This window comes from Galeopterus variegatus, unplaced genomic scaffold, assembly GCF_000696425.1.
Source record: "Galeopterus variegatus unplaced genomic scaffold, G_variegatus-3.0.2 Scaffold506, whole genome shotgun sequence".
NCBI lineage: Eukaryota > Metazoa > Chordata > Mammalia > Dermoptera > Cynocephalidae > Galeopterus > Galeopterus variegatus.
Window position 1 is genome coordinate 205,794 of NW_007726617.1, and position 14,309 is coordinate 220,102.

At 46.6% G+C, this 14,309-nt stretch overlaps 1 protein-coding gene across 1 annotated transcript; it reads left to right on the forward strand.

The window, feature by feature from the left end:
* The first annotated feature begins 9,322 nt into the window (after positions 1–9,322).
* LOC103587963 (Fc receptor-like protein 6) lies at positions 9,323–11,365 on the forward strand. The gene is given in 6 exon segments (XM_008569537.1): positions 9,323–9,359; positions 9,875–10,126; positions 10,621–10,710; positions 10,713–10,787; positions 10,790–10,897; positions 11,010–11,365. Coding segments are annotated over 6 exon segments (918 nt in total).
* The last annotated feature ends 2,944 nt before the right edge of the window (positions 11,366–14,309 follow it).

The following is a 14,309-nucleotide window of genomic DNA, read 5'->3' on the forward strand; positions in this document are numbered from 1 at the left end:
CAGTGGCATTGTACACTGAGTACATCCACACAGTCCTGCAACCATCACCATTTGTCTTCTGAACTCTATTCATCTTGAAAAACCAAATCTCTGCACCCACTAAGCAATAAGTCCCCATTTCCCCTTCAGCCAGCCCCTGGAAACCTCTAATTTACTTTCTGTCTCTTTGAATTTGACTATTCTGGGTACCACATATAAATGAAGCCATACAGTAATTTGTCCTTTTGTGACTGGCTTTTTTCACTTAGCATAATGTCCTCAAAGTCCATCTATGTTGTAGCATGTGTCAGAATTTCCTTTGAATAATATTCCATTGTATGTATATGCCACATTTTGTTTATCTGTCCATCCATTGATGGTCACCTGGGTTGCTTCCACCTTTAGGCTATTTTGAATAATGTTGCTATGAACATGGATGTACAAATATCTGTTTGAATCCATGCTTTCAATTATTTTGGGTATATAACCAGTGGCAGAATTGCTGAATTATATGGCAATTCTGTTTTTAATTAGAAACAGATTTTAATGGGCATGTGAGGGGTATCCAGAGGTAGAGGCTGAGAGCCTATGAAATGCACACCACCCAACCTGGAGGCCTCCTGGTTGCAAATTGCCCTCTTGACCCTAAGGATGGCACATGCTCTTCTGCCCCTGCCACCTCTTCAGGACTACAAAGTGGAGAATGGGCTTCTTGGGGAAAGGAGCTCATGTACCCTCCACCTTTCAGCATGGGGTGGTGAGCTCCATCCTCAAGAATAAAGGCAGTGGCCAAAGTCCATCTCAGTCCCATAGACTAGGTGGCTATGAGACCTGAGCAAGACTCCAGAGTCCTGGAAGTCTGCCTCGCTTTGTTCTTTTTGCTGTCATTTGTCATCGGTATCACTGTAATGATTGGCTGGAGAGGCTTTTTATTTGGGAGTGGACTGTGTGTGTCTTTAGGGACAATTAGGAGAAGGGAACTGGGAGATTTTTTCTGGTCTAGGGCCACTGTCAGGGAGGGAATGGATGGGCAGGGCCAGAGAAGGAAGGAAAGCAAACTGAGTTTCCAGTGGCTCCTGGGGCTCAACAGTTGTAAGACCCGTGCATAGTTTGTAGACAGAGTTAAATTTTCTATTCCAAAGAGTCACCCAAATGCTGGGTTTTCAAGCACAATGGCAGACTGTTGGGTAGACATTTTGGAATGGGCAGCCAGGATTAAAAGAACAGTCTATGGCACGGAAGGTGAGGTGCCACTGAGTCACAGTGCAGGACCGTGGTTCTCTGGACTCACTGGACGTGTAAAAGAGAAACCAGTGAGTTCTTCTTCTGCTGCTGGGGCCTGTCATGTGTCTGAGGCCGACTGAATTTACTCCTTTGGGTTAGCTGTGCCTGTTAGTCAGGAATTAAGGTGTTCCCAGGAATGTTCCCCAGTCAGCATGTAGAAATACAGAAAGGAGGGAACAGATGAATGCCAAGGGCAACTGAAAAGAAGTCAGGGTGTGACGCCGTTTTCCCTGAACATACAGGAGCTTGCCGCTGTATGTGCACCATTCAGCTCAGGGTCAGAGACTCGGAGAGCACCGGCTAACAGGAGTAACACGTGAGCCACGTACAGAATTTTACATTTTCTAGTAGCCACATTAAAAAGGTAAAAGGAAACAGGTGAAATTTAATTTTAATAATATATTCTATATAATCTGACATACTCAAAATATCATTTCAGCATATTATCAAAATTAAAATTACTGAACTATTTTACATTTTTTTTTGTATTAAGTCTTTGAAGTTTAGTGCGTGTTTTACACTTACAGCATACCTCAATTCAGAAAAGCCACATTTCAGGTTTCAGGTTCGAATCCCTTACTGGAGAGCCACCAAAAAAGAAAAACAAAACAAAAAAGCCACCTGTCAAGTGTTTATAAGCACATATAGCTTGTGGCTACCATGTTAGACTGTGCAGCTCCAAGAGATCCCAAGAAAATTATAATAGCGAGCATTTATTAGACAATTACTATCACATGTGCTAAATTATTTGATCCTCACAGCAATACTCCAAGGCTGCTTCTCTCTAGTAAAGAATACAAGTGTATTCCTTGGCTCGTGGCCCCTTTGCACCATCTTTTAGAGGCCAGTGATGTAGCACCTTCTGTCTCTGACTCTGCTTCCCTCTGCTTTTGTCATGATGTGACTGTGTCCTGCTTCCCTCTTGTGAGGACTCTTTGATCATATCAGACCCACCCTGATAATTCAGGATAATTTCCCCATCTCAAGATCCTTAATTTAATCACAACTGCAAAGTCTCTTTCGCCATGTGCTGTAGCATTCACAGGTTAGGATTAGGATGGGAGCATCTTGGGAGTCATTATTCAGCCTACACAGATGGTGACTATTTTCACAGTCATGTAAGGAAGACTGAGCTGAGACCACAGTTTTTCCACTTCCTCTTTGCACTGTCTGTGTAAGGCAGCTCACCCTGCTCCTACAAGGGACCATTTCCTTTGCTCCATCAAGTCTGCAACACAGGCTGCTTCAGGGAGAGATGTGGCCTTTCTGCTCTGGCATCTCTGTCCCTTGCTGCCATGGGTGATTGTGCAGGAGGTTGTACAACACAATCACCTGAGGGAGCTGGATGTTTATGAGGAGCCCTTCTTCCTGCTTCTCTTTTTTGAGGGAGGAAACTGGCCAGTAACATTGACCAGAGGAGGCACCTTTGTCCTCCTAGAAGGTACCTGAAAGGTCACCTACCCCACCACTAGGATTAATTGCACTTTAGAGTGTCATGGCTAACACTGACTTTCAACCTAAGCTTGATCTCTCAAGCAAGTCATTTCCTTCCTAACAATGAGCTTTCAAGTGAGTTCATTAAAGTCTTAGTTGCAAATAATGACTTGAATTAAACAACTTGAATTAACTTAAGTGGAAAAAAAAAAGGTGGTCAGAAAACTGAAAACCTCTCCTTGGGAAGATCTCTTGCTTTTCATGGCAACTTGAGGACCCCTTCCCTAGGAAAGGGGAACTTTCCCTGTCCACCTCTGACCCCCAGTACATTGTCAGTGATTGTGATACTCCAGTCCAGGGCTTCTCAAATATGCACGTGTCCTATGTGCTTCACTCCACCCAAGGGACGAAGAGGCACAGACCTCCAATGGGACCAGGGAGGCAGAAGCTGGGCGCGAGGGTAAGTTGATAAGAGAGGAGCCTAGTCAGAGCACAAATGACTGACCAAGATATTGGGATACAAGCTAGAAACTTCACTTCAATGTTGTTATATTTTACACACACATGTGTGTGTATATACACATATGTACATGTATAGATATCCTTAGTATTATATAAGGATTGAGCACCTACTATCCTCCACGTACTATGCTAATGTTGAAGATAAAAAGATGACTTTATTCCTACCCTAAAGGTTTCCCTAAGAGACAAAGAATTGCAGGACAGTTCAATAAATGCTATGAGAGATATATTAATATTGGCTACAAAAATAGCACAAAGAGAGGCATGATTTCCTCTGCTTGGGTGTGTCCAGGAAATCTTTACAGAGAAGGGGACATTTGAAGTGGATCTTAGTAAGAATTTGAAGATCACTAGGAGAAGTGAGCGCACACATGTGCACGTGCGTGTGTGTGTGTGTGTGTGTGTGTAAGGAATGCTAGGGAATGGAGAAGGATGTTCCAAGAAGAAGGAATAATATGGCCAAAAGCCTTCATGTTAAATAGCACTGGAGTTTAAAGAAAAGTTCGGATAGTGCCATATGGCTGTCAGGAGGGGGACTTGGGGTTGGGGGATATGAGAGTAGACGGTTGAGCAAGGGCTGAACCTGAAGAAACTGAAGTCTTTCAATTTTATCTTGTAAGTGGCCAGATGTCTTGGAAAGAATAAACGCAGAGTGTGACAAGATCAGATTTGAATTTTAGAAGAAGGAGGACTCGGTGTGGAGGACAGACTGAAGGAAGGGAGATGGGGGGCAGCCAGATCAGTTAAGAGAAGCAGAGACCAATACAAAACTAGACCTTAAAAAAATTGCTTTTAGCTGCCTCCAAATCTCTTCTCGATGACATTCTTGAGAACTCCAACTGGGTGGGCTACTTCCCTTCTTAGAATCTCACGTTACTCTGACACTTGGCTGTGTGTCTCCATATGTGTTTTGTAGTGCATGGCTAGACTCTCTGGGGACAAGAACTGTTTTATGCAATTTGATGTCCCCAGTTTTACCCAGTACAGTGTCTTACATACAGAAAAATTAAAGGAATCTTTGTTGAGTTGAATTGAAATAAAAAAGATTGCCTTATGTTATTTTCTCTAGGTCATTCATGGTTAAGAGTCTCTTCCAGTCAAGAAAATATTTTTGCTGCCATATTTTGACTCTTAAAGCCTGCCTTTTGCAGCTCAGATTGATTTAAAGCACTTTGCTTTAAATGCTTAAGCTTGCACATTTACCAAAATGAGCTCATAGCTTCATCTAAGCCTGCTTACTCAAGGAGATTTACATTTTTTCTGAACATTTATAAACATCTTAGAACAGTTTCTAAACAGAGATGTGATGTGGTTTCCTCTTATCTTCCTAGCAGTATCTGCATATTAAAAGAAGAACTGGGAGAAGGTAGTGATAACCAAAAAGAAATCAGTGGAATTTGGGGGCAGGTGTTGGTGTCCTAGAGAGATGTGACTGGGAGAGGCTTTTCTACAACTCAAACCACACCACTGAGGTAGCCCTTTACTCCTCCTGGTTTGTAACCAATATTACAGTTTCTCCTATGCATGCCAATTTTGCAAGGTTTTCTACTCATAGCTGGGCTGAGTCACAAACTCAGAAAACTGAACATGACCAAATAGAAGCTAAAATGAAACAAAACCGACAGCACTAATTAGGCGCATTTAATTATATACAAGGCTAATGTAGTGCTTCATGATAAATCAGCACAAAGGGATTCCCTATCCCCCCATACCAGAAACAATTTATATTTTCACATAGTCAAATTAAATATTCTGGGGTCAGCTTGGGGGAAGGATGGTATGGAATGGGAGAAGCCCCTCTTTCTGCAAGAGGAGAGAGTCAGTTACTGCTCAGTCTATATTTTTGCAAAGAAATTTTGCCTTCTTAAGTAGTGTCAAAACTCAGAACCACTGATGTTGGGTTGGAACAAGGGCCTCTTGGTGGGGAGGGGCAGCTGGACCACATAGACCTGAGGTTCTCTCTGTTTTTGAGGTGCACCTTTCCTCAGCATTTCTCCTTGGTTACCACTGCCGATGTCTACCATGCTGGACTTGGGGGAACTCTGCTTCCCCTTTGACACATAGCCAAGATAAGCTGAAACCTTTAGACACATCTTTATTAAAGACTAGGGAAAGCAAAAGGGAAACTTAAAAAAAAGAGTACCAGGAATCTGTCTTCTAAGATACAGTTTATGCGCCTTTATTTGCCTCCTTTCTTAGTATCTGGCCTGTCTGGATGCCATCCTAGCATGTCACTCAGGTGACTGTACTTGTCCGTCTACCTCCCTTAAGGTGGAGCCAGGTCCCTGAGAGATTAGGGAATCTTCCCACTGGCCTGAGACCCACCTCATCAGATCAGATCTGGAGTCCTGTCTACACGTCCACCTTTCCCTGATAATTAACACCAAATTCAAGTTCTCCTTTATGTAGTTCCCTCCACCCCTCACACCCCCATCCCTGAGTCTGGTCCTGACTGCTTCTTAGAGGATGAGGTCGTTGTCACTTAAGTCCTATCTGGCCTCCTTTCCTTGTTCCGCCTGAAGGAGGGAGGGAGGGAAGTATGACCCAGGCTGGCTCCCTGGAGAACCTAAAGCTAGGATGGCCATATGTTGTGCAGAAATGAATGTTCCTAGAGAGTGTATCAGGAACTATGACTGGTGGGTGGGGAAACTGTGGGGGCTGGCACTCTCCAAATCTGTGTAGGAAGAGGGCTTAAGGGAGCCCGCAGAGCCTCCTGTAAGCACCATTCCCATGTTTAACCACGCCTCTGTCAGGAAGTTCTCGTCTACTCTAATCCCCCTCCCCTTTCTCCATTGCAGGTCTCTGTGATGGAAAGTTTGGTGAGCCTTTAATTTCATGCTCCTGCATGTCTCTGTGTGTATGCCTGTGTTCATGTGCCATCCTGACCACCCAGGCTGTTTGGAAATGTCTGTCTGTGGGGACAGCTGTCTGGCTGAGGTCACCACGATCCCAGACTCTACATCAGTTGGTAAGGCTGGCTTCATCCCACTGAGCTTGGGCTTTTGTGCCTGTCTGCACAGTGCTGTGTTCTTTGAGTGCTGTATTCTAGATAAGAGAGTGTCAGGGTCTCTTCCCTCCTGTGAAATGGTCCTAAACTTCCCTCCCTTCACCAGTGCTCAGTGACAAACCCCTGTGCCTGGGTGCATTCTGCTTTGCTTTCTCAGCCATTGTCTCCCACTCTCACCAGTCCCCTCCACCAACTGAAGTCCTAGCCCTATGAGCAGGAGCTAAAGGATGCTGTGGCTGGCCCAAGTGGGAGCTAGCTACACAGGGACCTGACTAATCTTTTCGTAGCATGGGGTGGGGGGAGAGAGAGAACTAATTGCTAGCAGAAAACTCTTCTTTTTCTCCCTGAGTAAAGACTACATCTGCTAACCTCACATGTCTTTCAATCCACCTGGAACTTTGGTCTGTAACTCCAAGATATCATCTGAGCCATGCTTTGTGTCTCTCTCATCTTCCACCACCAACAAAGATGCAAGATGATAATCATATTGTGGTCTTCTCACTTCTCATGCTGCACTGCTCAAGCTATAGTCACCTGGATTCCTGATTCTATCTTCTACTCCTTGCCTCCTCCCAACCATTGTCATTGTGCACTGAGAAACCCAGTTCCTTATACTCTGTAATTGCAAGAAATGGATCCAAGCTCAGGTAACTTCATGTAAGAGAGATTTATTAAAAGATATATGGGGAAATAAAGGAGATTGGAATATTTTATTTAATCTAGACTTCTTATTGAAAAATATATGTGACTGTGGTAAAAACATGAAAATTAGGGCTGGCCTGTGGCTCACTTGGGAGAATGTGGTGCTGACAGCACCAAGCCAAGGGTTAAGATCCCCTTACCGGTCATCTTTAAACAAACAAACAAACAAAACCCCTCCCCCACAAAAATCAAAACCCCCAAAACAGAGAAATGCATTGTAAAAATTGTTTCTCCTTCAGTCTAGCTCACTAGTTTGTTACTCATTACATTCCAAAAATTGTACACACATAGGCAAACATACAAATGTGTGAATATATATGTGTACTTTTTAAATGCACAAATGGAGGTGCACATAGTTTCACATTTTTTAAAAATCTTTTTTCACTAACACTGTGTCTTGAAGCTCATTGCATATAGGTATTTATGAATCTGCCTCTTTCTCATGGCTACACCATATTTCGTTGCATGGCTGGGCCATAATTTATTTAATTCCTTATTGATAAGCATTTCATTTTCACCCTTTTGCTATTATAAAAGTGTATATACTACATTATAGATATTGTTCACATGTAAAAAGCAAACCCTCCTTGGGTCCTGGAGTGCTCCATTCACACAGCTGATGTCAAACATCACCAAATGTTAATGACTTCTGAATCTCCATCTCCAGCCCAGAACAGACCCTTAAGTTACATATAGACTCTAAATTGTGGATATCTCCACCTGGCTATGCCCAGAACACCTCATCTTAAGATTGGCACATTTTAATTTACCATATTTTCCCACAAATCTGCTTCTCCTCCTCAATTTTCTATCATCCTCGACTCCTGCCTCTCCTTCACTCTCCACCTCCACCAAATCTTGGAGTCTATATCATCAAGTCTTACAGATTCCGCTCCTTAGCGTCAAGCATCTCCACACCCTCCTTTCCACCTTACTACATTTGCTTAGCCAGTACCCTCCTCCCTGGCCCAGGCAATTGCAATGGTCTGACTTTTTCTCATCCCCTCTCATCCTTCTTCACACTGCAGCCTCAGGATCTTGAATGCAAATTTGATTGTATTACTCCCAGTCTCAAATCCCTCCTATTCTTTTCCATTGCTCTGGTGTAATTTGAATTCCTCTGATTACTGCCTCTCCAGCCATTCTGCAGAGTACCAGCAGTTCCCACAAGACTCTTGGATGTGCCTTTCTCATGTGGCTCTATCTTAAAATGGCATCTCCCTACCTCCCCCTTGACAGAGTTTGGATGTGTTGTCCCCACCAAAACTCATGTGGAAATCTGATCCCCAATGTGGTAGTGTTGGGAGCTATTTGAGTCATGGGGGTGGATCCCTCATGAATGGATTAATGCTCTCCCTGGAGGAAGGGGGCCTGAGTGAGTTCTTTCTCTATTAGTTCCTGTGAGAGCTGGTTGTTTAAAAGACGCTGGCACCTCCTCTCTCTCTCTCTCTCTCTCTCTCTCTCTCACTTCCTCTCACCATGTGATGTGCTTGTACCTGCTTCTGGCTGCTGCTTTCTGCCATGAGTAGAAACAGCCTGAGGCCCCTGCCAGATGCAGCTGTTCTGGAATTGTAAGCCAAATAAACCTCTGTTCTTTATAAATTACCCAGTCTCAAGTGTTCTGTTACAGCAACACTTAATGGACTAATACACCCCTCATACTGAATACTTACTTATTTTTCAGGATGAGGTCAAGATGAACTCCCCTATGTGGATCTCCTCCCCAGGAAGCACTGGCTGATTCCTCTCTGTGTCTCCTCTGTGACAGTTGTAATACTTTGTCATTTTCCTTGTCTATTAGGTTGTGAACCAGCATATACCTGTGCGTGGCCAGCATGTAGAAGGTGCTCAATGCATGTTTGATGAATGAATGAGTAAAAATGAAAATTAAATAAATCCTGTTTCTCTGCCTTCCATAGAACAAGTTCCTTTGTCAAAGTGGAGAAAACTCTGGCATACATATGAGTATCTAGACTCCCAGGTAGTTATCTATGTTACTGCTTGGGGAGGGAGTTTAAGCCAACACTTAGAAACCCAAGTGCTTTGTGGTTAGTGCTGATAGAGGGACCAGATTTGAGAACCTCGGCCTATGCTTGGTGACCCTAAGCTCAAGGAGTGATGGAAAGGAACCTATGATCCACAAAGAGGCTGATTACACCTGTGTTCTTCTGGATTGTAATGGTGATGGGATGGGGACCCTGCTATGAATCTTATTTCTACATTTCTTTGTTGTTATCCTCAGGCCTGGCTCCCACCCATGGTTTTGCCTCTTGAGGCTACCTAACACCTTCAGGGTCTGATTTGTGGGAGATTCAATGCTTGGGAGAGACCCTTGTCCCACCCCGTTAGGACAGAGAACTCAGGCTCAGGATGAGGACAGGACAGGGCGTCTGGATGGCTAAGGTGGAAGTGAAGCCCCTGCAGGGGACAGGTATTGGTGTGAGGCATTGATGCAGACTAGGCTTGGGAGAGCCTCTGAGCAGGGGTAGGAGGGAGTCTCCCTGGGTTCTCATGAGATCTGCATCTGAGCTGACACTGGAGGAGGGAGCTATTGAGTCAGCCTGGACTGGGGCAGGATGTGAAGTGTGAAAAAATGGCAACCTTTTCAGGAGGAATAAGATAGCTAAGTGGCTGGAGTAATTCCAGCTGGAACCAACATGTCTGTGATGAGGAGAACCCAATATATGGGATGGGAGGGAGAAGAAGGGAGAAGAAAAGGGAAAGGGTAGAGGAGAAAGAAGGGAAGAGAAAGGAAGGAAGAAGGAAAAGAAGGAGCAAGGGGTAAAGGGAAGCCCTGTCCTGGTCTGGCATGAAGGAATGCAGACAGTGACAGCTGCAAAGGTGCCGTCCAGGAGCCTCTGCGCCAGCAGGAGGCCTTGGGCTGGGGGACAGAGAAAAGTGGACTGACAGGATCTGCAGCTCCAGGGCTGACCTTATGTCTTGCAGTCTGGCCAAACCCCGTGTCTGGAGGAGGTGCCCTGGCTCTGTGGTGCCAGGGAAAGAAGCATGCAGCACTGTCCCAGGTGAAGTTCCACAAAGATGGAGAACTCTTTAGTTTCTCTAAGGACAACCAGCATCCATCCATGGAGACCACAATGGTGAAAAGTAGTGGCCAGTACAGTTGCACTAGGCAGCTGACACTGATCCCACACGTGTGCAAACAAACCTCAGAGACTGAGTGGCTCGAGTCAAAGATGAGTCACCAGCATGGGGCATTGATGGGGCACTAGGGGGCTACTCAGGGGTCCAGTAACTAGAGATGAGTAGGTCTCTGAGAAGGACCCTTCTCTCTGGCTGCCCCTCATGCTGGGCCAATTCATGGGGCCCTGACGTGTCCCATGATGCTGTCCAAATACTCCACCACCCCCAGCAGAAGAAGGGGGCTAGATGCCCTGGGGGCAGGGTCTGTTTGGAAGAGCCCTGGACAAGCCCAGCCACTCACCCTTCTCTGTGGACCAGATGACCCCTAAGGCCCCTTCTGGTTCTGACTTCCGGGATTCCAGGAGGGCTTGGCTGTTTGGGAGTCATTTCAGAGCTCATGGGTGAGGACAAGAGGACAGGTCCGGGGGATGAAACTCTTCTGTTTTGGTCATGAGATTGTGGCTTGGGATGTGCTGAAGCTCAGTCCTCAGCTTCCTAGGGCTTCATTGTCCAGGACTCTCTTCCTGAGCCCTGGCCCTGCATCTCCCCAGAGCTATTCCCACCTCCTGTGCTGAGCACTGTCCTCTCTCCTGAGCCCCATAAGGGGAGCCTGGTGACCCTGAGATGTCAGATAAAGCTGCATCTGAGAGGTTGGCCTTGAGGCTCCTGTTCTTCCACAAGGAAGGACACACCCTGCAGGATGGGGGCCTCCATCCAAACCCAGCATCCTGGGAGTCAAGGAGAGAGATTCTGGCCTTTACTGGTGCAAGGTAGCCCCTGAGGGTGGCTGGTTCCAGACAGAGCCCCGTGTGGATATCACAGTGCAGGGTAAGTGGCAAAGGGAGGGGAGACACTCCCCAGAGGTCTGGGCATCAGGTCCCTAAGGGAAGAGGGAGCCAGGGTGGTGTAGCTGATCGTCCTGCTGCATGTGCAATTTCAACTCCTGTGTCCTGTCCTCTGCTCACCTGGCAACACTTGCCCACTGGCTGTGCTGTGGCGGACGTGGTGGAGCTTCTCTGTGAGGCCCAGGGGGGCGCCCCTCTGATCCTGTACTTTTTCTACCTTGATGAGGAGATCCTGGGGAACGGCTCACTCCCAATTTCAACTCCTGTGTCCTGTCCTCTGCTCACCTGGCAACACTTGCCCACTGGCTGTGCTGTGGCGGACGTGGTGGAGCTTCTCTGTGAGGCTCAGGGGGGTGCCCCTCTGATCCTGTACTTTTTCTACCTTGATGAGGAGATCCTGGGGAACGGCTCACTCCCCATGGCAGAGCCTTCTCCTTCCTCCTCCCAATGAAGTCAGAGCAGGACTCTGAGCAACAGAGAACAGTGTCTCCAGAGAGACGAGTAAGCCCCAGAAGCTCTCCCTGCATGTGCCCTTAACCCCCACCCAAGCCTGCGCCCTGGGGGCTGGGACAACAGGTCGTCATCTTGGTACCTACAGCAGCCTGGCAGAGTGTGGGGAGCTTGGAAGAGGCAGACATGTTCAGCGAGAGGAATCTCAGGTCTCATGCAAATATGATTGAGGACAGCAGGGCCTAAGCAGTGAGATGGGCCCCCTTCTTACAATTACAGAAGTGTGGCTCCTTCTAGAGAACCAGTTTCCTCAGATCTCACTAACTCTGATCCATCTAGATCTTAGCCTGAGACATGGGCTGCTTCTCTCCTGCAGTTTGGCTGCGGGTATGTGTGTGGGGGCGGGAGGAGGTGTTGTGGCGTACTGAGACACACACAGGACGTGAATAGATGGAGGCAGACGGATCAAGGTCCTGTGTTCTGCTGGGCTGGGAAGACCTGCAGGGCCCACGCATCCTCAGTTTGGCCTTCATAGCTCTTGAGGCCTCTGGATGCCTTCTCCTCAGAGCTGGCTATGTTTCCTGCTCCCTATGTTGCTGGAGTTGGCCATTGACAGGGGTCAGAATGCCCCTCTGCAGAGGGGGTTCCACGGCTTCACAGACGGGGAGATTTGGGAGTCACAGGCCTCCTCTTGCCCAGGACTCCTCAGAGTGCCAGAGGGGGAAACAGCAGCTGTTCTGCCCAGGGGCTGCCTGAAGAGTCATGAGAGTAGCTTTGAGGCTTCAGAACCTGGCGTTGACTGTGACTTTGACACAGTGTTCTTGCCAAACAGTCCAGCAAAGCTGCAGGACTGCTACTTTCCATGCCTGGGGATCTCTTATCCAATAAGGGGAAAAGGTGGCATGAGTCTGAGTCGGCCTAGTCTGTCAGCTCCCCCGTGTCTTTCTCTGGCTCAGCGGGACTGCGAGATGTCTTTCCCTCCTCACTGAGAGCCAAGTGCACCCCGGCCCCCTCCTGCAGCCCAGGGTACCATGAGCAGCACAGCCAGCTCACAAAAGGGCTCACTGGCCAAGGGCACATAGAAACCCTGCTAGAGCCCTCACCCTTGGTTTTTGCCCCAGAAGTCTTATTTCCCAGCAGCGTTACTGTCAGTGAAGGGTTGCAGTCAGGAGTCTGCTGGTACCTGCACTTGTGATTTTATTGGTTGGTTGGTTCCTTCATCCTTCTCACCTTTTTCTAAATATGAATTTTATGTGTTGTATAGTAAAGAACTAACCTTCCCAAAGAGAGGTTGGCCTTTGCCTTCAGCTCCTGGGAGGTGAGCTCTAGGCCCTTGGAATGTCCTGTTTGATAGGAGTGTCTGTATTTGCCTAGGGGCGTTGGCCATGAGGAAGTCCAACAGTGTGATTTATGATCGGGGCTTTGGGCCAAGCAGTATCATCTCTACCTCCAGAGGGACTGGAGACTACATGTGACAGTCCAGCCTTTGGAAGGGCTAGAGACTAAAGGTCGGCCACATGGATGGTGTTGATCTGGCCTCAATAAAAACTCTGAGGCCTGGATAGATGCTCCTGGTTGGAAATACTCTGGTATATTGTCACTCATTGATGCCGGGAGAGTACAGGTCTTAACCCCATGGGAAAGGCCATACTTGGTACTGTACTTCTCCAGACTCCTATGTGCTTCTTCCCAGGCTGACTTTAATTTGTATCCTTTCCCTATAATTAACTATAACCATGAATATAACATCTTTCAGTGTGTTCTGTGAGTCTTTCTAGCAAATTATTGAAACTGGGTTTAGGAGCCCCTCAAACTTGCAATTGGTATCAGAAGTGAGGGCCGTCACGTGAGGACTCTGTTCTCTCTAAGTGTACACTAAACTCTCCCACATGTCTTACAAAATGTACACAATGTGGCAAGATAAAATACCAATTAGTCAGAAAAAATGAAATTAGAAGAAAGTAGAGTAGGAAAATTGGAGCGAGGAAGAAGGTCAGTATCCAAATGGCACGCTTTAGTGTTCTATCCGGGACTATCGGAGGACTACAAACACAGCCCTCTGCTTTCCAGCAGCAACACTAAAAGGGCAATGCAGGCTACGATGAAATCACAGGACTGCTCAGGGAAGTGGCCCTGCTGTTCCTCCCACTAGGAGGTATTTCTTCTCAAGAGGACACTGGGTGATGATTATGAACAGCATCTCTAGCCACATCTTTTCCATAGCCCCATTGAATATTCCTACTTTATACCCTTCCACACAGGCTATGGGCGTAGCTGCAAAGCATTTCAGTGGGGCAAGTCTGCATGGTCCCTGTAGTATGTGGCTTGGGCTTCACCTTTCTGATAATCCAGTTTAACTGGGATTAATGATTCTCAGTGGGGCACCCCCTGCAACTTTGAGGACCTCTGCCAGAGAGAGCCATGATTACGTGTGGGAGCATATGGCATTTTTTATTTCATGGTTTGAAGGCTATAGAAAGGTGATAAACACTATTTTAAAGGATTTTGAGTGGAGTGGGGGAATTTTGTTTAAGGGAAGTCTTTTTTCCCACAGGAAATCTTTTCCTATCCCCAGTGTATAAATGGCTGAAATTCCAGCCATTCTAGTTGAAATGAAGTTGGAAATTAGGGAATTCCACCTGCTAATGCTGCCTCATTTCTTTACCCATCTGTAACCCCTGAGCAGAGAGACTCCACAGAACTCCTAGGGCTCCACAGAGTTCCCTTGGGGTTTAAGCAAAGTGCTGAGATGGGCTACACCCTCCAGCTTCTACCAGAACAGTCCAAGTTTCATTGTATTAGGTTTCTTGTAATATTTCCTTTGAGGAAAATTGCATGAATATCTTTTAAAAGTTCAGCAACCCCTGTTGTAGAGGAAGGACTAGACTGTAAAGCCTTTAGGTAATACCTCATCAGGTGAGCTTTTGAAAAGTAAAGTTAGGAAC